General features: G+C 29.0%; 1 protein-coding gene across 2 annotated transcripts in view; it reads right to left on the bottom strand.

Annotated features, from left to right (window-relative positions):
- Window positions 1-21333: 21333 nt before the first annotated feature.
- LOC129967039 (neprilysin-4-like) overlaps window positions 21334-24661 on the bottom strand; it is a 74076-nt gene continuing 70748 nt past the window's right edge. For both annotated transcript variants that reach the window (XM_056081677.1, XM_056081678.1), the window contains exons 20-21: window positions 23479-23651; window positions 21334-22966 (exon numbers count right to left, since the gene is read on the bottom strand). In XM_056081677.1, the coding sequence (XP_055937652.1) occupies window positions 22867-22966; window positions 23479-23651 (273 nt within the window). In that variant the 3' untranslated portion in view covers window positions 21334-22866. The remainder of the gene's footprint in view (window positions 22967-23478; window positions 23652-24661) is intronic.

Below are 24661 nucleotides of genomic sequence, written 5' to 3'. Positions count from 1 at the left end.
TAGAGAATTTTTTTTAAAGTTTTAAAACATTGCAAAACTTAATAAAAAAACTTTTCCACAGTAAAAAAGCAATTATTCGCAAAATATTTGTACTTGTAAGCTTTTTAACTGTTGCCATCACCATAAGTATTTGCAAGAAATTTCAATTTAATTAATTTTAAGCAAGCGATATACGAATAGTATTTTTGAAATAAATAATTTAAAATCGTTTGAGCATTTAATATAAGAAATTAATTTGTAAAATCTATTTTTATATTTCTAATATACTTTTAATCGATATTGAGTGTGTATTTATCTACGAATTTCCTTTTTAAAAATTCATAAAAAAAATTATAATTTTTTGAAAGAGACATTTTTTGTTTTAAAAAAATTAAACGATCATAATATCACGAATTCTATTTTCTTTCTCAAAAATGCATTGCATCTAATCATTCAATGTAAGTAAATTGTATTTCAATTTGATTTCTAGCACTGTTTTAATGACAATTAAATAGATTCTGCACAATTACTTCGTCGAAAATTACTTATAGGTAAGCATTACTATTACATTACTTAAATAGGTAAAATTACTTATACAGTGTAACTACTTATTCTTTTTTTTAATTAATAAACCAGTGTTCTAACTTTAACTAAAACGATAACGTTTTGTGAATTAAAACTGTTTTTGTCATAAAAATTTTTTTTACCACTGGTTCTTTTCAAAAGAATTTTTTGAAACTATTGAACTATTTCCGCCAATTTGCTAATTATATATCATACATACTCTTTTTTTTCTTCATTGTTGCCTATCGAAAAAAGATGGGTTAAAAAAATTCTGCATTGAGAGATTTCAAATTTGAAAGCAACGAGCAATGAAGTCAAAATTATATTGTAATACTGAATTAACTGAAAATCTTAGATCACCTCATAAAATTTAGAAGAATTTAAATAAAACTTATAATTTTACTTAAAATAAGAAAGAAAATGTTTATTTTTTGTTTAAGAACAATTTTAAGTAAATAAGTTTTAATTAGTAATCAAGTAATCATTAACAGTAATTAAGTAAGTTTAATTTTGTTTAAGTTTCTAGTTAAAACACATTTGATAGAAAAAGAGAATGCTTCGAATAAAAATTTTATTTTTTATAGAAAAAAGATTTTAAATCATCAAAACGAAAAAAAAAAAAAAAAAAATCCCACACAAAGAATGTCAAATAGAAAACATTTTTTTATTATTTTTTATTGAAAGCAATAATTGAAAATAATTAGGAGCTTTTGTATATGATCGTGACATGCTGTCATTTCAGAGTGTTTTGGGTATGTCGGAATAAATTTAGAAAAAAAAATTTAAAGTCACTCAGGTTTGCAACTAACTTAAGAAATGATATGTCTACTCCTAGCCGATGGAATATGATTGATAAAAAATTCCAATAAAGTTCCAGACCCTTTTAGGCTCTTCAGATAATAGGGCCATACACAGAATGAGCCTGAAGAAGTTTGTTACGAAAGCTGAGGTAAGTTTTAGAAAAATGTAGCCGAAATTTCTTTGATATGGTTCAAGATAGCCTTTAAAATCCTCATAAAAGAAGTTTGACATACTATGAGGTTTATATGCTTCGCATTAAATAGTGGTTTTGAAACATTTTCAATTTCTTTACTCTCATGGTGGTTACTGATCCCCCAAATGGAGGAACCGTAGAGTAAGACTAATCGAATGATAGGTAGATTTGTAAAGCAATTGCTTGCACTTGATTGCTAGATTATTCATTCGAGCGATGAGCTGTCTCAGATGACTACTGGCCACTTGGGCTCTATTGAAGACCATTTTGACGCGGGATTCCAAGGTTAATTTAGAATCTCACAACACTCCCAGATATTTGTATTCACTGACACAAAAGATAGGTAGACCAAATATTTGGATTTTATCCAATACACTCATGCTTTGTTTTTTAAAGAAAAAAAGAAGTAGAATCGGTTAGGGGAATTGAAAACGGATTATCCAGATTCTGCCATTTAATGTGATTTGATACGATCGTATGAGATAGAAAATAGCCCTATAATTTATATGACAGCACAATCAAAATAAAGCTCCCTTTTCCATTAAAAATTAAATAATATCATCTTTTGGACACGTTGAGTCAGTGAAAAGTCATTGTTAAGGACAGAATATGAATGTAATTTATGAATCTAGTAAAAAACACAGTAGAAACGAACTCTGATTTAATAGAGAAAAAAAATCATAAAGACTCTAAGACTCAATTGAATTAGTGATAGAATTAAAAGAAAATCAAGTTGAGACAATTAATATAACAGTTAGACACAAAAATAACAATTCTCGTATCCTACGAACAGACCGTCTTTTGTTTCAAATATATATAAAGTAAAACGTTATTTTCCATTCCAGCATTATAAAATGAAATTTTATCAGAAAAGGAAAACAGATTTTTACTATTCCAAACTCAATGTATACGGTAAGATCTCTGAACCTTTAAATGTTGCTCAAAATTTCTTCATTTATTGACCCAATATAACTGAATATGTTGCCTTGTTCTTTGGTAAAAATCTTACTTATGGAGTTAGATGAGGAATTGAATTACAGGAAGAAAAGGAATGATTTCACTGATGAAAAAAAGAGAAAGATATCGAAATCTTCCTTGTTTTTCATTGGTGAAATGAAATGAATATATAAAAAGAAGTTTAATTATATATATTTGATCAGGAATTTCTGATGAATCTAAACCTTTTTGAATTTATAGATGTTTAATTTTATCATTGAGTCTTTTCATATGTATGTAAAGATAATAGCTGGAAAATGCAACAAAAAATGTAATATGTCATCCACATATTGGAACTGTAGATCTCTATATAATTTTGTACCAAACTTGTTAATCTATGTTTTTAGAGCACACTCGATGTTTTTTATTTTTATTGTGGTTTGAAGCGACATAAAAAAAAGAAAAAAATATTTGTGCTTTCTTTTTTGTAAGCACTAGTGTGATGGAATATAGTGTGTTGGAATGTGAATATTATACGCAGCAATTTATAGTAATGCTAGAAAACATAATTCCAGAATTGGTTTGCATATAGTGAAAAGCAATAAAACTGTTTTAGTAGATAAGTGGACTTTTCAGACATTGTTTTTACATTTTGTTTGCTTGGTAAGGTTTTTGATTGATGAGGTCATTTCGAAGGGTAGATGTTTCTTGTTCGTCCTTTGTATCCATTTGCAGCTTTTCATATGAACTTTGATCAGAGGAACTTCGGGGGGGGGGGGGGTGAATACTGTAGCATATATCTTTTTGTGAAAACTACAGTTAATTATTTACTGCAAAAAAATTGTTCTAAATTTATTAGAATGTGTTTGGAGTAAAAGTATTTAAAAAATTTGCTTATGCAATTTAAGTTTTATATTTTGTTCTAGATGGGAGAAAAACTGATTGGGAAAATTTGCAAAAGGACTAAATGTATGTTGTCATGGAATAAAGTATAAAGTTCAACAATTATAATTTTTTCGAATAGAAACCAATCATCTAGACCCTAAAACTCCTGAAAGAGTAAAACTTCGGATATTCTAAATTTGTGAATTCGTGATAATTTGAGTTATAAGATCTCGCTGTGTTCTTCCGAGTAGTTTCTGAATAAATCTATATATACTTAATTTTATTTATTGAGAAGGAAATTATAAAATTTTCTGAAATATTAATAGACAGTTTTTGCATTAAATGCTACATCATTTAGAAAGTGAATTGTTTTCCCCGAATGTACTAAAACAATAGACTTTCAGTAATCTGACAGATATCAAATCTGAGAGCTGCCAGATTAATGAAAGTTGAGAGCTGCCAGATTAATGCTTATTGCATACAATATTACAAAACCATCTCCCCAAAACTTTCCCGCATACTCTCTAATACCAGAAAACGACTTATATGGCATTGTATAGTAGTTACGAAATATTAAATCTTTGGTGTGAATTCAGCCTTTTTATTAAATCTATCCCGTATTTTTAGCGATTACTCCCTGCATGCGGTTAAAAGTATCTGAAAATAAAATTTATGCTATAGATTTGTTTTTCCCAACCGATTAAAACAAAATTTGACACGAGGCTGCAATTATAGTCACAAAATTTTATACCGAATTTGATATATATAAGTCATTGTGTTTTTGATTTATCGGTTTTACATGCTTCTGAAAATAAACACCGACAGACGTTTAACACCCTGTTGGATTTGGCTGAAATTTTGGTAGGTTTGGTACTGTAGGCATTAAATCTGTGTGCTGAATTTTATCTATCTAGTTCTCTTCGTTTTAGCTCGAAATTTGGCAATAATCTACAGATTTGGAATCCAGCAGCGACTTGTTTTCTTTTTTTATTAGAGTTCGGATCGGTGTTATGACGAATTGCTGAGATCTACTATGTTATGCAGTTAAAAAAAATGCAATTAGATAATTTACTACCGATATTTACGTTTCTATAACTAAGTTATTTTTGTAGGAAATATAATAAAAATAAAAGCGATATAAACACTGAAGATATGCACTATATGTAAGATGTTTATTGTACATCAGAATGCTGTTAAATTTGTACTAATGACAAAAATAATTTAAAACCCGTTTTTGGAAATAGTTTAAAATCCAAGCTCTATTGATAAAACTAATCCAAACATACGTGTTGAAATGTTAAAAATTGAAAGTCTTGTTATCATCCTAAGTTCCCAAACGGGTTTATCAAGCATAATGCTGATCTGTCAAATGATATTTTGCATTTGAGATGTGAATTTCTCACTGTGTATTTTACTTGTACCACTTCAACAGTATCTTTAAATTTTTCACCCATATGTCAAGTTCACTTATCAGCTCGATTAGTATATCAAGCTAAAAGTTTCCTGACAGGTGTTAGATATACTTTGTTTAAAGTAATTTATTTGCTACTGATATATAGAGATAATAAATAGATAATCCTTTGTAACCTGATGACCTACAAATAATAAATATTTTATGGATGAAAGATCAAAAATTAATCCAAGAGCAATTACAAATCGTATATATCACGAATTTCGTGTATTTATTTATTTATTTTTTTACTTTCTCAAAATTGGAATATCCAAATTTATGAAATGACTTTTCTTAAATTTTGTTTTAGAACAAATATATCATGCAAACAGGATCGGTTTTGGATGTGCCGAACCTATTTGGAAAGAATATTACTTAGTCTTCCTGTTTTACAGTAAACTCGTATCGTAGAGTTTCTCCATACCTTTTTTTTTTTTTTTTTTTTCGAACAACTTCTTATTTGGAAAGAAATAAAAAACAGACTTAAATTTTTTTTAACATGAAACCAGATTTTCTATTGTTTTAATTTTTAATGTAATTTGTTTGTATATAATTATTGCTTTTTACAATGAAGATGCAAAAATGAATATGAATAGAAAAAATTGACTTCGCAGCTTAATCTAACCTGGAATCAGGATCAAACTGTAAAGTATATATGTTAATTTTTTCCACGACTTGGTTGGTTGCGATGTTTTTAAAGAATCTGAAAACTTTAAGCTGAGAAAAATAGCTTTATTTAATTCTTATTTGTTTAGTGCCTCTTGTAATGATGTTCAAGGGTGGATTTCTAATTAATTCGATGAATATCTGGAAATCGGTCACCTATCCTTTTAAACAGACTAAACGGCAACGTAAGGTCTCTAAGAGAAATCGCAAGCAAGTTGATTAAAAAAAATATTTTCCTAGTTTCCAAGCAAATAAATTTGTAAAAAATGTTAATTCTGTGAATGAAAAAAATAAATATTAGAATAATATCAAAACTTTATCAAATGTTATTGGTCAAGTTCTTATATGTTCCATTATGTCGGTTTAATTACTAGAAAACATATAAAACCGAACATCTGCTTCATTAATATTGTGCAAACTTGGATGTCAAGAACTCTGGAGTTATAATAGATAAATAAAAACAAATGAAATATTCAGTTCTGTCTTCTATGGAATTTTATATGCAATGTATATTTAATATTCAATTCTTCAGTACATATTCATAAATCGAATAAGATAAAAATAAATATTAACCTGAAATAAATCATTAACATTTAAAAAATATTCTAAAATATGTAGCTAAATACCGTCTTTTTAAAAGAGGGGCCTCTTAATATGCACTGTATACGATAGCAAAATACCTAAGTCCATCTGTATTGATGCCCAGGTCACGTGTCCTACCTACCCCTCACAGGTTACTCCACTAATCTGATCCAAGAGTAGACTGCACTCTCGCAAGGGGCCTTTTAAGAACGAAGTCCAACTAGGGGTAATCGGCCCTATTGGATCTCGTCCTAAAGATTGACTAAGCATACAAAGACGGCATAAATATAAAATAATCAAAATTATCAAATCGTTTTAGTTCAAGCTAGCTGTTGAACTTTTCTAACTTTATTTCGAGAAAAGGCTGAACTGAGGAACTAAAAGAGAAATAAATTCACGAAGCCATGTACTAGAACATGAACACTTTTTGTTTCGCTCATTAAATTACTTGCGTATATATCATATTAACTTGTGCATCATTATTCTGAATTGCAATACTATCCTTGATACTTGCCTGTCTTTCTAGTTTTTTCGTTATTTATAATTATGTTGATAGTCTTCTCAAACTTCTTGTGATTTTTTTTGTCTATATAAATGGTTTAATATGATCCATGTTTCTCCTTGGTTTACATCATTTTCCACAGGTCTCTTGAATATTATAAGAAAACACATAATAATGTGCAGCAGAAATTCGATTATTCGAATTAATTGGCACTAAATCCGATGTGGAAAAACAAAATCCAAATAATTGAATAATAATAAATAAAAGAACGAATAAAGGCTTTTATTGAGTAGAAACGAAAAAACAAAATTTACATATTATGGAATAATTTATTAAATAAAGATAGCATTTTGACAAAATACAATAAATAATGTATTACAATAAACACTGTCTCTAACATATCAGTCAAAATCAATTGCTGCTATGTTTTACTCGTTTTCATTCCTGGAGATCTTGCTTGCACATTCATCCCCCCCCCCATCAAAGTGATTCGGATAATTGGACGGATACTTGGGGGGGGGTCAAACAGTTTGAGATCTATTGTATATAAAATTATGATGCATTTTTGCTTCTACGTGAAGCAATTTTCAGGATTTTTTTCAAATAGTTTGAAATCACTTTAGTTTGGTTCATTTTATATAATTTTCAGCACACTGGTGTGGTACTGAAGTTTAGAGTGTGGATATCCAGCTGTCGTTCTCTCATTTGACAGGAGTTCAAAATTAAGAGGCCCATCCCATAGCAATTCTAGCATACCTTCCAAACGGAATCTTAATATAACTAAACTAATCTAAAGAAAATTATTTGATTCGCTGTTAGAGTATTCAAGTGGAAGAATGTTAAGCATTATGATAAGGATTCGTTATTAATTGTGTAATAGAAATTATGGTAACTCTGGTAAAAAATTTTTGATTATCTTTCACCGAGAAACAGTATATTCATCATAAAGAAAAATAGTTCCATTATTTCTAAAATAATGACTGCAGCCCTCACATTGTTCTTTAAAAATGAAAGGAAAGAAATGAAATGAAGTTCTGCATTAGAACGTGTATAGGGTGAGTATGGTATAATTTTCCAAATGAAAGAGAGTAATAGAAGAGCCCATGTGGATCATAAAACTTGAGATTTTGACTAATCTCCTTGTTTCAGACTTCTCTGAATTCGAAAAACGCATTTTTGGCATTATGTCTCTCTGTCTCTGAATTAATGTATCTGTCTGTGAACATGACAACTCAAAAACGCTTTGGCCTAAACGGATGAAATTTGATGTGTGGACTCACGACCAAGCTTCATGATTTCTATCAAATTTTGAATGAAATCCATTCGCGAGAAGTCTGATTGGTTTGCTGTTCAATTACAATAGACTCGATAATTCAAAACGCAAAGAGGGAGGCAGATAAAATTTGGTACACAGTTTTACACATCTAAAATATAGATTTATCAAATTTTGAATCAATTCCGTAAAATGGTTGACAATCTGTCGCTCTATACATGTGAACACAGTAGCTCATAAACGGGATAACGTAAATCAATGAAATTCGGTATGTTATCTAGTTATGTAATCTAGTTACTATTGGTATGTTCGGTATGTTATCTAGGTATAGCACGTAATCGGTATGTTATCTAGGTATAGCATGTAATCGGTATGTTATCTATCAAGTCTTCGGTATGTTATCTACACCTGTACTTCCATGTCAAATTTTGATTTTATTCGCTTATGCAAAATGCATATTCGGAGGTAAATTCAGTGAATACAGCAGATTCAAGCCAAAGTTCTACGTTTCGTAAATTAATGTTCGTTAATGTCACGAAAAGCATTTGCAGTCTTAACTAAAAGTCAATAATTTTATGAAAAGGATAGGAGATAACACCTCAAGTGGATAGTATGCGAGTAAGTCTCGGAGAGATTATTTGCGCTGATTTTTTTTTTTTTTTGTCAGGTTATGGAATAAAAGTAATATCTCGTTTTAAACGACAAATGCAAAATTCTAGAGACTTTGTATTTCTATTTACTAAATTTAATTTGGGAATATTCATGTACTGAAACAGAATAGATAAGTTATTTTTCCAAAAAATGAATAAAACTCGTTTTTAAAATCACACAGTTAAAAAAAACATTGTTCTATTTTGGAAGTATTTTATAAATGAAAGTTTATATATTACAATATACTTAAAAATAATACTTTTAAAAAAATCCATAATCAACAATTATTTATGAATTTACAATCCTTTATTTAGATTTGAAAGTGATATAATTAAAGCATTGATAAAAAATCTTAATTTCAATCTTATTCCATTACTTTTCAAATTAATTGATTATCACAGATTTGAAGGATTTAAAATTAATTATTGTGAATAATAGCCAAAGTATTTAAAAGAGGTGGAAGTCAAGTGTACTATAATTTTGTGAAACACTGTACTTAATCGACAAACAATGGGAGAAAAGGGATGATATTGCATTTATTTCATCGTAAAGTTAATTATTTTAGAAAATGTTTGATGCCTATTTTCCGCTCTACTTTATGCATTAAAAAAAATCAGGAACAAATGCAAATGCTCTATGATTCAGAGTGTTGTTTAAATATTTTTAGAATTTTCCTAAAAATTAGGGGTTTTTTTGTGCTTTTACATGTTGGAATTTTTCAAATCTGTGTGATAAGAGGAAGTTTATGTAATGGAATAAGGTTTATTTTTAAATTTACATTCCAAATAAACATTTGATATATAATATTTTAAAATGTTTTTTTCCCATCAACGAATGTTTTTGAATGAGCCACAAAAATTTCATTTGCCTTTAAGAGAGAAAAAAAAAATTGTTTATCTCAGTCGTTACAGAGTGCAAAAGATATTTCATAGTTATAAGCTTATTTTCTCTTCAACTAATGAATTACTTTTCTACTTGAAAATTTGTGCACTTAATTTATCTAATTAGTGATTTTCCTGGCAAGCAACTGCGATTACATTTCTGTACACAGATTATTTTGCAGGGATTTAGGAATTCAGTAATTTGTTTTGAGTTACTAACCTTATTTTCAAATAATTTAAAGTTTTCCTATTGAATAATAATGTATTGTGATAACTTTTTCTAAGTTTAAATTTCACAAAATCATATCTTTTGATTAAAATATAAACAATAACCTTTGAATTGGATTCTAAAATTTCATTATTTCTTTAATTTATTTTTAAATCAAGAGTCAATAGTAGGGGAATCTCACAGACACATATTCTGATGTAATTTAGGACTCTCAAATGATATTTGCTTCTAGTAGCGATACTAAGGGAACCTCTGAATTTCCGAAGAAACAGTATCGAGACTTTCCATTTTTGTGGAAAACACAAGCGTCCTCTATTCATTTATACTATCCGGGAGGGTTGGCTGTTGACCTGGTTTTCAAAACTAACCAATCCCCGAGCTAAACAGGGGAAGAGGTGTCTGGACCAGAATATTGACCAAAAAGACGTTTTGTTTCTTCTTCTTGGGAAGGGGACTGGATGGTAGAGGGGAGGGGCCTTCTTATGCTGGCAGATCGATTTTTCTCTCTGATATCCGGAGTTGGCATAGCCTTTCGGCTTTTGTTTGTTTCATAAGCAATTCTTCTTTTTAAACTCTTCCTTCCACCTTCGCTTTTAAATAACGATCAGTTGAGAAAGATTTGTTGAATTATTTGAGGTAAACATTCCCGGGCGTTTCTCATTTTTCTTTTATTATTTTTTTCTTTTCTTTTCTTTTTTACTTTCAAACTGAGGCAGAGATGGATGCATATTTTTTTTTCTTTTTCATTGTTTTGACTTTTTATTGCCTTTTTTTCAGCGAGTTTGTTTCTTTTTTATGGTTCGATGAATATTTTACACGTTTCGAATGATAATTCGAAAATCCAACTTCTTATTCGGTTATAAAAGGGTGGCTTTTTTATATTCCTCTTTTGTGGTCGCATACGTGACGGTTTTCCGAGAGTTGGGAAAAAGAAAGTTTTTTTGGCAGAAAGAAAACCGGGAAAGTTGTCTGATAGAAAGTGCTTTTTTGTTGTGGTTGTTATTTTCATGCTTCTATTGGAATGCATATTAAGTTGAAAATTTCATGTAAATGTAAAATTGAGTACAATTAATATGCAAAGATCTGATTGATGATTAATGAATTAATTGATTAATGATTACTAACCTGATTAATGATTAATAACCCTGATTTATGATTAATGATGATTAAATGAAGAAATAGCTTTTATTGTGTTTTTATACCACGTAACGTGAGACATCGGTTATATCTTAGTTTTGACATTCATAAAATTTTTTTGATTTTAATTAATCTAGAATTTTTTTTTTTTTGAAAAGGGATTTAAATACATTTTATTTACCTGTTTGAAAATAATATCTTATGCTAATTGAATTTGATAGCTATTGCCATTTTAAATTTAAGAAAAAGTAGTTTAAATCAAGAATAATGAAAATTATTTTTATATAATTTAAATTCTAAAAGCATTCCTTGCAGCAATTTTTTTTTTTAATTTCTTTCACTCTCTTTTTTTAAAGAAGTATTTTATTTTCAGTTTACTTTTTTTTCGTCAATTTATATCATCTGTAGTTTACCACATGTTAATAAAAAAAGCAAAATAAACGTTCAAAATCAATATTGTTACGCAAGCCTCAGTCCAGTGAATGTACAACGAAAAATTCTACAAGCACAATGACGGTTAAAGATGCTTTATTCCACACGAAAACAAAGTGTCAAAACGAACCTGAAAGTATTCGCAGTAAGCAATAGCACACAACCGTAACAGCAAAAACGATTAGAAAGAACACGTCGGAAATCAACAACCCTATCCCTTGAAAATTAAATGCCCCAGGGACAGGTCAAAGAAGCTTCTAGAAAATATTGTATTCACCCTAATTGATGTATTACCAAAATTATATTAGCTTCCGAAACCACCGGTTTTATCAGCAACGTCATTAAATTCATTGCTTTATTGCCAAATGGGCCCTAAGTTTGTAAACAAGGTCATGGAATCGTTGAACTGGCATCCATTGCAATATCTATAAAATGTTCTGCTTTATCATGAAATTAAGTATGCGGGGAAGCAATATCACAGAGTCTTAATACTATTATCACCTTTTGCTTTGCTCTGTTATTTTAGTTTCGATTTCGCTGGCATTTTTTTCACATCACAAGACGCTCTGTGCGCGTTCTATTAGCAAGGAATTTGCCCTTAAATGTTTCAGAATTGTACAGTGAATTTGAGGAAGCAGAAATCACAACTTCTTGATTTTTACATCATGTAAATTTGTAAATACTAAAGCTTCAGAGGATATAGGCATAACTGTCTCTCACGGAACAAAAGTTTGAGCTTCCGATGCTCTTTTTTACGATGAGAGATTATTGTTTCTTCTTGTTGAAGGGAAAAACGAAACTATTAGTTTTTTTTAAATTAATTTATTTATTTCGTAAAATGGCAAGAGTTGATGAAATCTTTGAAGAGTTACAAACAGCTACAATGATTATATCCTTGTTTTACAGTAATACACTCGGGGTGAACTGAGTTACCTAACAGTCATAAATTGTAAATTCGGATTCTGAGAATGATCCATGATAGCTCTCAACACGGGTAGAATATGCTATAACCCTTCATGCAAAGGTTCCATTCTCACCGCCGTCGCCTCCCCTCCCCTGTTTACTTATACCTCATACCTCATCTTATTGCCTTATTTATTGCCCCCCCCCGTCCTTACAAAGAAAAGAAATTATTAACAATTATTGCCGAAGTAGATTTATAAATTATGATCTTTGGTTTTGGATTTGCATTTTTAATATTAACAATTCTGGAAATGTCATGTTCCAGAATTCAATATTGTGTTAAATAACTCGGAGTTAAACTATGATACAATTATTTTAAATTTACTGCAGGATAAAAATAAACTTCTTAGGAAGATCTATATATTACCTCTATAGGCAAAAATTAACACTATCATGTTTGAAAAAATTCAATAATTTCTGCTAATCAAATTGGTTTCTAAAATGTTTTACTTGAAAGCAAAATGTTTTATTTTTAGTATTTTTTGCCACGCATTTCGATTGAAAACTATAGATCTAAGATTTAGAGGAGTTCAAATTCAAAACTCGGCAATTTCTGGAATTTTCAGAAAGCTTATTACGAGCAAACTAATAGCATTTTAGAAAAACCGTCCAATTAAGCTTACATTAAATGTTTAAAATTTTATTAAAGTTGTATGTCAGGAAAATATTATTTATAAATTATTTTAATAGTGTATAATAATAAGCTACTATAAAATTTTTTGAATGTTTATTTTACAATTTTGAATTCTTATCTTATTTTTATGAAATCTTTGACTATATCAAATTTTAAAATGCTCTCTTTCTATTAGTGAAATATTGATTATCTGTTTTGTATTGCTCTATTTGCGACAATCTTATTGGCGATAAATAGCAAGTTCTCATAAAATTGACAATATTGTAATAAAATATAATTAAGACAGGATCTGGAATGATTTGTAAACTATATACCAGATCCCAAATAAGAGTGGATAGTGATACTGTGAAGTAGGAAAAATACAGGCTGCACAAATTGATGATATGCTTCAACTTTGATTATGGACAGTAACGTCAACACGTCTTTGAAATTTTTATTATTAAAAGCCGATAGTCCAAAATTTCTTTAATATTTTCGTTTAATTACTAAAATACTTCTTGAGGCATTGTACATTAAAAATAATATTTAACACATTCTATGTAAACACATATTAAATTTAACTAAATAAGTTAACAATTAAGGGCGGAAATTTGAGAAAAATATCAAATGAAGCTCTTGCAATTTTATTCTAGAAGTTAGATAGATTTTTGATGAACAATAATTTCAGTTATTTATTTAACTTCATATTCAGTGAAAATATCCATTCTAAATTATAAAAACATTTTAGTTTGATTCAAAACTATATGAATACTTACAATTATCATCGTCATGAGAAAGTTTTATGGAATTGTTTTGAATTTCCTGAAAGTTATCACAATAGGCTTAATTAGGCAAGATATCCTCTCTAAACTTCCAACAGAGTTGATTTCTGAACCGTTAGAGATAGGCCTAAACTTACGCCTGTAAAAAGAGTTTAAATGAATTCAAAAAATTATTCATATGCCATTTTATGTGGTTTTGGTCAGTAAATATAGTTCTGAAAAGATTACGATGTCTAAGTTTGTATGTATTTCCTTGGTCTTTTAATTGTATTTAGCAAAATATTCTTGACATCCTAACATTTTGAATTAAAAATTTTTTCTTTTCTTTTTTATAATTAAAATTGATGGAATAATGAAACTTTGAATATGTATATTTTAACGATTTTCTTAAATGAATTCTATGGACTCCAGAGATTTTCCTAAGATGCTGTATGCAAATTGAAATTATCCATGAAAAGCATCAGGCAGGCATTTTATTGTAAAGTAAAAAAAAAAAAAAAAAAAAGCTTATTACATGAAAAATAGAAAACTGACCAGCAATTAATTATCTTTGAAATAGTAAAACTGCTAAAATCTGCAAAGATACCTTATGTTCTTTTGTTTTGAGTGCTGCAGATCTTGACTTCATATTTATGGATGTTCATACGTTTTGTCATGGTACGAGCCTGATTTTTGATTTAGCCGCTGGAGCCTCGGCATAAAATTGTGCAGCTATTTATTTTTAGAGTTCCGCGCATGAGAGTTCTGTGCCTTGTAGTATAGTAAAGAAAAGAATTATTAGTGCATTATTAACTACAATCCATTGGCGAACAGCAGCTACACAAGAACCTATGAGCTTGAAAATACTTGTGATTAATAGAAGGGATGTGATTAATTCCCAAATATAGAACAAGTACTGAATACGCATTTTGATTTTATTTTCAACCATTTGTAACCAAAATGTGAGGCAAAATTGCAATTGTGATCATAAGATCACGTCCAAATTTTATTTATTTAACTCATTGTGTTTTTGAATTACTCAAGAATTGAACTTGTCTCTCTACTTGAACACTCTACTTATGAATTTGACTCAAGTGTGTAGATTACACTTGCACGCGAGACAGACAGATGGTGAAACCTACCACAGATTTGGTTCAAAATTCGATAAAGATTTACAATTTAGATGCTGTATTTTGTGCACTAAATTCTATCTATCTAGCTTTTATTTTCATTTTGGTGTTATCGTGTTAACTTCTATTCGGACAGTTGAACAAAGAGATTTCTGTATAAAGTATATTTTGTAATTCCTGTTCACAGATAGACCGACAGCCAAACATAATTCTACAAATGTGATTTTTAAGATCAGGAAGATCTGATTCATCAAAATTTAGAGTTCGAATTCTTTTGACTATTTTAATACTTTCTCCTTTTTATATGAGAAAGTAAATAAAGGGAGAGATTTGACTGAGCTATTTGAGATCAAAACTGCCAGCATAGCAACAACCACGAAACGAAAGCTTTAACATAGCATCACTATTTCATTGTCCTGAACACAGCATTTACAAAGCATAGCACGTGCTAAAATAATAATAAAGTTATCTTTCTAATCAAAATGCCTGACACAAGCCCAGCGAAAATGAAACATCTAGTTTATCAACTTCAAGTTATCAGTTTCTTTATGATATTGCTTGAGTAGCTTGTACCGTCCTGTTATTAAAACAACAAACCAAGCCCTGGGAACCTCACTGCATGAAATTATAGTTTTGTTTTCAAGTAGAGGCTCGAATAAGGATTTTAAAGGCGTGTGGGTCAGTGACTGGAAACACGTGGTATAATATATTCAGTAACAAGTAACAAAAGAAACAAACAGGTTCTTTTTTCCTGCAGATAAGAGGGAAACTTTTTTTTAACCGGTTAAAATGGACCCCCACCCTGTTTAGGTCTTTCACTTGTTCCCATAGAGGTCATTGTTAGCTTAAAATAATGCTATATTTTATAATGGTTTAAAAAGTGCTATTTAGGAAATAAAATGCGAGATTTTTAGTTGCTGTCACAATAACAAATTTGTTTTACTGAGTTTGACGATGTGTTTAAATAAAATGATCAAAAGTTGTTGATAATTGTTTGGTGCCGAATGAGAAATGAAGAATTCTCCTATACCATTTCGCTTCTCGTTAAAAATGGTTATCATTATTTGTCAAGAGAGAAGAAATGAAGCTTTTTTCTGGGTAATATTAAGCATAATAAATATTTTTTGTTATTTAAGAAAAAAAATATTTTGAAGCATTTGTGGAACATTTATAAATAGATAGGAGAAAAAAATAATAAATCAATTAATCCTTTTTAAAATAATCTTTGCATACGAATATGTATATATCTCAAATGTGAATTCCAAATAAATCAATAAAATAATTCAGATTAATTGGGCTAATCTCAAAAATTGTGATTAATACAAATAATCCAGGCTATTTTATTAATTATTCAAAATTCGTCATTTTATATAAAATAAAGGTTAAATAAAAATGGTCAGTATTGACGCATTTTTTTATTTGTAAGTAAAAGGTTTACATTGAAAATTTAATGGAAAAAACTGAATTTGAGAGAATTTTTTTTTCTAAATTTTTACAATATACAAAATATGCTCAGTCTCCTTTAATGTAAAATGCTAGATTAAAATCGAATATTAATATTTTTCATTAAATATAAGCTCGTACTATTTTAAAACCAATGCAAAGTGAATGTCTGAATTAATTATGATCAAGATTAGGTTCTGCTCATTTTACTTTAATTAAATAGTTTCTATCAATAAAAAATCTACAATGTTTTACTAGCTATAAAATTCAAGTAACTGAATAAATACTGAAATTTTAAATCATTATTTTAATAAGTTTTCCGATTTCCTTAACTGGTGAAACCTATAAATGTTCAATAAAGAAACTAACTAATTATTTTCTTTTATGTTAAAGAAAAATATGATTATAAAGATATAGCAATTTAAGAAAACAAAAGTAAAATATAAATTAAAGACGAAATTTTTAGTTAAAAAAATGTCTTTCTAAAAAATTTGGGCATGAGAATTATTGAGACCTATTTTATGATTAAAAAGTATTTAAAGGTTTAAAAATGGAAAGTTCACAAGTAAACAAAATGCTTAGTTGTGAAGATTACAGATATAAAGCTCCAAAATGACGGAGTAAGTTGATTTTTGGGTAAATTTTATAAACGGTCATGTTAACCCTACCAGTTTCTATTTTTTAAAAAAGGGTAATGCAATTAGACTGTCTATAAACAACAGATACAAACACAAAATACTTCGTTGTTTTGAATCTAATACTGTCAAATTTGGCATGTAATTTTTAGAAAGTAGATGTCTCAAAAACAGGTTTTTTTCAGAACTTTCAGTTTGATTTTTAGGTAAGTAAAATGTTAAAAGTAATTTCTTGAATAGTTTGGTGAATATTACTATCCCTAAAGCAACGTTAAAACTATTTTAAATTTCAAAAAAAAAAAAAAAAAAAAAAAAAAAAAAACATCTTTGTTACACAAATCCTATCTCGGAAAGTTTTTTTTATCTTAACATAAAAGCATTTTACATATAATTTTTATAATTAGTTTTGAATTAGTATTCAAAATTAATTTTTGCAATAATGGCATTTATAGTTGTAAAGAAATTTAAATCAAATTTATTTTTAATCAAATCATTCACGCATGAGGTTTACTAGTGTTTATGTTATGATAAAAAAATATAATTCCGAAGCAATATTTTCACTTTTGTCTTTACCGATATAAAAAGGATTGTAAGCTCCCATTCTTTCTGTCTTTCTGTGAATCTCGCAATGTTATGTACGAAATAAAAAAAGTGCAAGCAATTAAATCAGGCTAATTACCATGCTAAGACATTTCTGAATAAAATTTTCTAAATTTAAGGGCACTTTATTTTATTACTGAGGACGCCTGATACAGTACCGTAAATAGTTTAAAATACCATGAAATTTAGTTTTAAAATTATTTCAAAACTATAGGCATATTAAATCATCGCCATGTGTATATGCAAGAAGAACTGAAAAAGTTTTTTTCTGTCTTTCTATCTTAGAAGAAAAATAAAAACAAAAATGGTCGATAAAAGTAACAACAACTAGTCGGAAAAAATATCAATTAATCGTATCATAATTTTTTATTTTCTAAGCTTCAATTTTAAGTTAATATTAAGTTTAGAAACAGAATCAATTTAAAGTTCCTTTTACATATTTTTTGAATGTAAATTAAAATATTTTTTAAATAAATGTAAGTGATAATACGCCTGTCAGTAGCAAGATATGATTGGACTGCAAGGAATTAATCTAAAAACAAATATTTCATTTAAATACCCCCCCCCCCGAGATATTGTGCAAAAGCCTTTGTGATGCATTTTGCATTATATTAGTCAAATTCCCTTTAAATGTTCTTTTTTTTAATTCTCTGATCGTTGGACAAAACAAATTGATTCAATCGTCCTATATTTCTTTCTTTCTCTTTTTACACCTTCAGAGGTCCACTTTCGGCGGATATTTGTTGTTCCAATCCTGATGTTCTTAGAGATCTTTATTCTCTTCAAGTTTACCCTCCTCTTCGGCTTCTGTTGTCTGCTTCTCAATTTCATCCTTTCATAGTAATTGAAGGAGTTCTGCATGAGAAGCTTTTGTAATTCTGTTTGCATCCTACCAGGCGTGGACAGCCTAAAACTCCAAATATTGGCAAAATATAAAGATCCATTAGACGGATGATGCACTGCCGTATTCAATTTGTTATTACAGTCGGTAATTGGCCACCTGGTAGGACTCAAAGGAGGGGTCATTTTCTTGGGTTTGGAGCTAAGAGTGTTCTTTGTCCCCGGGATGATCCTGAGCGTATAGATTCAGGCAAGCTAAATAGTAAATGCTGAGGCTGCGAATACCTACAGTAATGGCTGCCAACCCTTATTGAGTTCCATGGTGAGTTATCTCTTAAATAATCACAACAACTTTTCAAAAATAAATCAATGCTTACGGTTTCAGTTTCAATTTGGAGAATTATTTTATATACCACTAAAAGAAGTCGCTGAAAAGCTTCCGAATCAGGAAGGTTAAAAGCCATGTTAAGGTAAAGTTATAAACCATGTCTGGCTTATAACTTTAAGCCCTAAACATTAAGAATACTTTCCTTAAGTTTTCATTATTTACCAGAACATATAAAAGGATGTCATGTAATTCTGGTACTTCTCTGTTCACCTTGTATCCACAACTCTTGCGATGTTTCAAAGCTCTTATTTTTTTCTAATTTTCTGTTGCAGCATACAGACATGCATCGGCAGTGTGGAAGGCCACGAAAGCATTGCATGTAATTCAAAAAAGAGATGTGTCAAGTGTAAAGGTAGTGCAAAAAGATTGATCTCGAAACATAACTAAAAGTGACCATTTTTCTCCTTTTCAAACACTGTTGGCTTAGAAATCGGAAAAGGAAATTTAGTAACAAAAATTAAAATAACAGATTTCATGTCCAAAGCAACTTTTCTGGAGATCAGGAACTAGTAGTTGCATCAAAAACGTTTATCCTAAGCCCTAACTAAGTTTCCATATTCCAGGCCAAAGCTAGACTTACAACTCCTAAAAGCATACTAAGCGAAAATTAGCTTAAAAAACATTCACAAATACAATTTTAAATTCTGTCCTACCTAGTTTTAAAATTGACTACTCAAAAGCAATGTATTGTTCCAACCAGTGTTTCAGAAGATTTAGCAAGGTATAAATAATGATAAATATAAGGAAGCCTAAAATTTATCCAAGCCCATAACTGCAAATCAAAATCAATTAACCTCAGACAAATCTTCTAAATTTTTGAGGAAATCACTTTCACAGCATTTGATTACTACTATTATAGAGGTTGAAAATACTTTTCTTTCTACAAATATAACAAAAGATTCCACAGATAATAATGAAATTAAATCGCCATATATACATTCCGACGCTATCTATGTTAAAAAGGACACCCCTCCAATAACAAATTAACAATGAAATTGAACATCTACAACTGAAGATACAATAGATTACTATCTAAAAGCTTAAAAAAAGTCATCTTGTCATTTATGAACAACAATTTTCCCCAAGCAATGCTTCCTATGACGTTACCATGAGACAAAAATTTAAAAAGTAGACCGCTTCAGTAGATTGATTTTAAAACACTTTATCCGACAACTCTAAGTATACCGATCCGTGATAAATGTTTAAAGTGGCATAAAATTTTTAAAAAAAGCATTGATATTTTTTTTATCACTTGATACTAGATTTGATTTTGTTTACATTTTTAATTTCTTGTTTTCAGTTTCTCGCATTTTGTATCTAGATAGGTCTTACAAATGCTGCTAGATTTTTGAATTGCATTCCATTTTATTTTTTTAATGTAGTTACTCATTTTAAATAATCTATGATTTGATCATAAGACCGTATATTTATAATACCAATTTGAAATTTTAAAAAAATCCTAACAGTTTTATATGGCACCATATGCTTATAAGTCAACAATTTGTTTGATGCAGTATAGTCAAATTTGGCTTTTAAGGCAACAATTCAAACAATAAGTCAATCAATTTCTCTTTTTTTTTACTTTCTCATATACGAAACTAACAAACAACATGTTATAGATATATATAAAGTCAATTCCTACTTAGGTCAACAACAAAAATTTATTTTAGTTACTTTTTATTTAATAATTACAATTAATATAAGTGTGTATATTCATATGACAGAATTACAATATTAAGGGGCAAAATTTTTTTTAATTGAATTCCTGCTTATTTTCTTATATTATTTATATACGTATATCATATAATTTTTATGATCGGGTGTCGCGTCAGTAATCTCAGAGCTTGGCCACCATTTGGCGACATGGCGATGGATTTGGCGACCAAATAGAAACTACTGGACACAATTAATTAATTAATTAATATTTGAAAAAAAACTGTATTAACATCAAGTGTCATCCACTACAAGTTTAAAAAAATGCATTTGAACTTGAGTGGATGAATAAAAAGTATTTTATTAACGATTGAAAATTTGAACAAGATATATACATAGAGAGAGAGAGAGAGAGCTAATTATAGGAATTGAAAAAGGACTTGGACTTCAAAAAACTAACCGCTCCTTTTTTACTTTCTCGTATATGAAATACACAAATAGGAATTAATGTAATCATTAAAAATTTGCACACGAGATTTTGACATATCTTCAGATTTTAGACTTCACTGAGTAGAAAAAACACATTTTTGAAATTGTGTCTATCTGTTGCTTTGTCTGTGAACACGATAACTCAAAAACGCTTAGAATTAAAATCATGAAATTTGATATATTGTACTTTTAACGTCCACCTCACTTCCCGTTTAAATAGAAAAAGCAAATGATGTCGGAAACATTGTTATTTTACATGCCTTTTTAATAACTTGAAAATAATCAAAAATAATCAAATTAAATAATGAAAATACACGATCTAGTAGAGTATTAAAGTCTCTTTCAAATAAAGAAAACGTTTTGAAAATAGGTTTTATGTCGGTTTACATTTTGAAATTCTAAAATAAATAAATAAATAAAATGCTTGCAAACTATTTCTTAATTTATGTAAGCATTTTACATAAACGATACAAGTCTAATTTTTTCGATTTTTTTTAAAATTTTGATTAGTAAGGGATGAAAGTAATAATTGACAAAAATATCACAAATTAAGTTGAAGATAATTTTTTATTTCAAAGCGATACACTGATGCAAATGTATACAAAAATGTATACAAAATATTACAACATCATAGAACAAATAAAGAAGCAGAAAAGAATGATGAGAAAATATATGTACATTAAAAGTAACATAACGCATGATAATTGCAAGATAAATAGAGTACATAATTTCTTTAATATAAATGGAAATTTAAATTTTAATATTCGATTAATATTAACTTAATTATCTGTCGTAAAAACACTTAATACCCGCATAATGGCTCGTATATGTGAAGCAAAATATATCTAGTCCGAATTAGTCTTTTTGTACAGATTTTTGCAATGAAGTCAGTGACAGTGAATATAAAACAGATTTGTCCAGTTCTAAAACCTATGATGACTAGATAACAGATTCAAAAGCAAATGATCAAATAATCTTTAATGTGCTCAAACCAGTTATATGCAACAAGCCTTTCAAGTAATATCTCAGCAGTTCATACTTTTTATTTTTGTATTATTTTTTTCTTTTATTTCGGCTATGTTTTGAAAAAAGTATACATGCTAATTGTAAGAAGGAATAAAAATTTTTTAAAAACATTAATCGTAGGAGGAAATATAGCCTGAACACAGTAAAAAAAAAATTACAGGAAACTATTTTAATTATTCAGGTGTTTTTGTTGAATTGAAACGATTGTTTAATAATTGATTTAATTTAAGAACTAGATAGAATAATTTTAGAACAAAGAAAAATTTATAATCAAATTATTTACATTTCCCATGAACATTTATTCAAAGAACAAAAACAGTTGAAGCTTTAAAAATTTAATAATTGTGAAATTTAACAAATAAAAAATTTAAATTAAAAGTGAAAATTTAGAAAGTCTTGTTTGAAGAACAAGAAATGTTTTCCATAAAGCATTAAATGCAAGCAGCTTGCTTTGACAGAATTTACGGTATGTACTAAATAAATCTATACAAATTAAAGAAAAATTCTTCTGTTACTTTACATTTTTTTATGACCAGAAAGCGTCTAAATATTTTTTCATTATTCATTTCAACTGTAACGATGTATCCATGCATAGTTATTACTTTTTTTCAAAAAACCTTTTTTGGTAATTCGTATCATGCATTAAATTAGTGTTTAGAATGTATTTTTTCTCCAATGTTTAAATGAAATGAAAATTTCCATTCTAGCTCAAATATATTAAAAATACATTGTCTGAAGTTCAGTTACCATTTTTTAATGTTAATCGAAAATTTATTATTTCGTATCTGCATTGATTAAATCTTTCTTAACGAAATTGTGATTTTTCTTTCATAACTTCAGTTTAAATTAGCTTATAACGATAAAAAGTGAAAAATGTTTTTTTAATAATTCCCAATTTAATTGTTATCCTCGTTTCTTTACCTGAAAAGGCTTGTCTCAACCACTTTCGAATAAAATCTCTACCTGACTACACATTAAATAAATACACAATGAAATGAAATCTCGTGAAAACAGAACCACGCGAGAAGCAGGTTAGATCAGAGAGAAGAATTATTTACACATCGAACGACGACATATATTGCACGAATAAACGAGGGAGAAATTTCTCCCAGTACATATCCGTCCTATTGATTCCCTGAACAAACTCAGTGTGTGAGGATGACTTTACCACACTTCGCACTTGTGCTCCGGATTCATCGGACTGCCCAGGGGACAGTTGTACGCTTCGATGAAATCCTTCGAGTTGGACAGTGCGCCGATCACTCTGAAATATAAACAAGACTTAGACACTTGGAAGAATGAATAATGCTTAACATTTGATATTGGAAAGGTCGAAGAAAAAAATAGTATTAATTTTATTAATTACTTAAAAATTAATTTATATATTACATATGAGTATGAGTTTCCAATATGCGTTTCTTTTTAGAAATATTTTATTAAAAGAAAATGAGCTTATATAATTATATCGGATGTTTCTGTACCATATTTACAAATTTCATTTCTATAGTTGAATACTGAAAGAGTTAAATAAAATATTGAGAGAGTTAAATAAAATATTTATCTGTGCTCCACTCTTAATTGAGTTGAAAATTTTCTATCGGTTTTCCATAAATAATAATTAGGCCCGAAATATATCAGTCTTTACAGCATTGTTATTTGCTTATAATTTTTAGATCACTGATTTTAAAAGATTGTTTCTGAAAATAATTTGAGATTCAAATTAGTTATGAGATCTCTATGATTCTTCAGGGAAATGTGCCATGGTTTAATAGTTACCTGAATCTACCCGGACTGTGCGCTCCTGTGCGTATTATATTGACAGCCGCTTCAGGCCTCATCACACCGCACCAGATTTGCGCGTAGTTGAGGAAAAACAGTTGTTCATGAGTCAAATTGAGTCCAGGAAGCAGAGGCTCTTCGCCATTTCGAGACACCCAGCCTTTGTATGCCTGATTTAAAAAAGTTAGGAGCTATGATCACACAATATAGTTAACCCCTCATTATAGGTGACTTTTTAATAGAATCTAACACAAATAATTTATTCAACTATTTTTGGGAAAATAATGACTTAGTAGAAAGTTTATTAAAAAGAAAAATTGAAGTTGAAAGAGAAAGCAACACTTATTCGAAATAATTTTTGGTAAAATACTGGAAAATATGCATAATTATTATATTTATATTATAGTCACTGTATTGTAGAAAATCAATTATATGATTCTTTTTAAATAAGTTAAGGATTTTTTTTTTAAAATTATAACTGTAAAAGCACTAGATACATATGATAATTTAATCTCTTTAAATTGTAAAAAAAGTTTTAAAAGTATCATTTTAAGATCTTAGCAGGTTTTATTAATACGTATTGTATATGAATGAGGATGACACCTGAGTCGAAATCTGACCCTCGATATTTAAGATGTTATAAAGTGCTATTTTGGACCAGACTTATCGTAATCAGGCATAAGTAAATAATTGTTTTCCAGTAAAAAGGGAATACTGGAACGAGCTGATAAATAATAGTTCGGTTCCAGGATATTAATAACCACAAAAGTGTTAAACATCCCCACTCGCAGATATCCGGAATTTGGTGAATGTATTGGATAACGTAACATCAATGGGGGGGGGGGGAGAACTATGGCCTAAAGGCCATTCCTGTTCACTCGTTAGAGGCCCGTCCCGTCCCGTCATCGGCGGGATTAACTCAGCTCTGCCCAGTTATTATGCTTACAAGAATGACGGGAACCAACACCATACCAGAAGCCGTTTATTCCTATATTTGGGATAAATGCATTGGCAATCCGGAGTTCAAAGTCCATTGTTCTTTACACAGTTTGATTAAATGAAAGTCAGTTGAATTTCTAAAGACAATTTTTACAGCGACTTCTCAGTTAAAAAGGCTCTTATACGCTGCATGGTCAAGAGTAATCAAATATTAGCAATAATCAACGACTGTTGGCACATA

The sequence above is a fragment of the Argiope bruennichi genome, chromosome 4 (assembly GCF_947563725.1).
Source record: "Argiope bruennichi chromosome 4, qqArgBrue1.1, whole genome shotgun sequence".
NCBI classification, from domain to species: Eukaryota; Metazoa; Arthropoda; class Arachnida; order Araneae; family Araneidae; genus Argiope; species Argiope bruennichi.
This window is presented reverse-complemented; position numbering and strand designations above follow the sequence as displayed.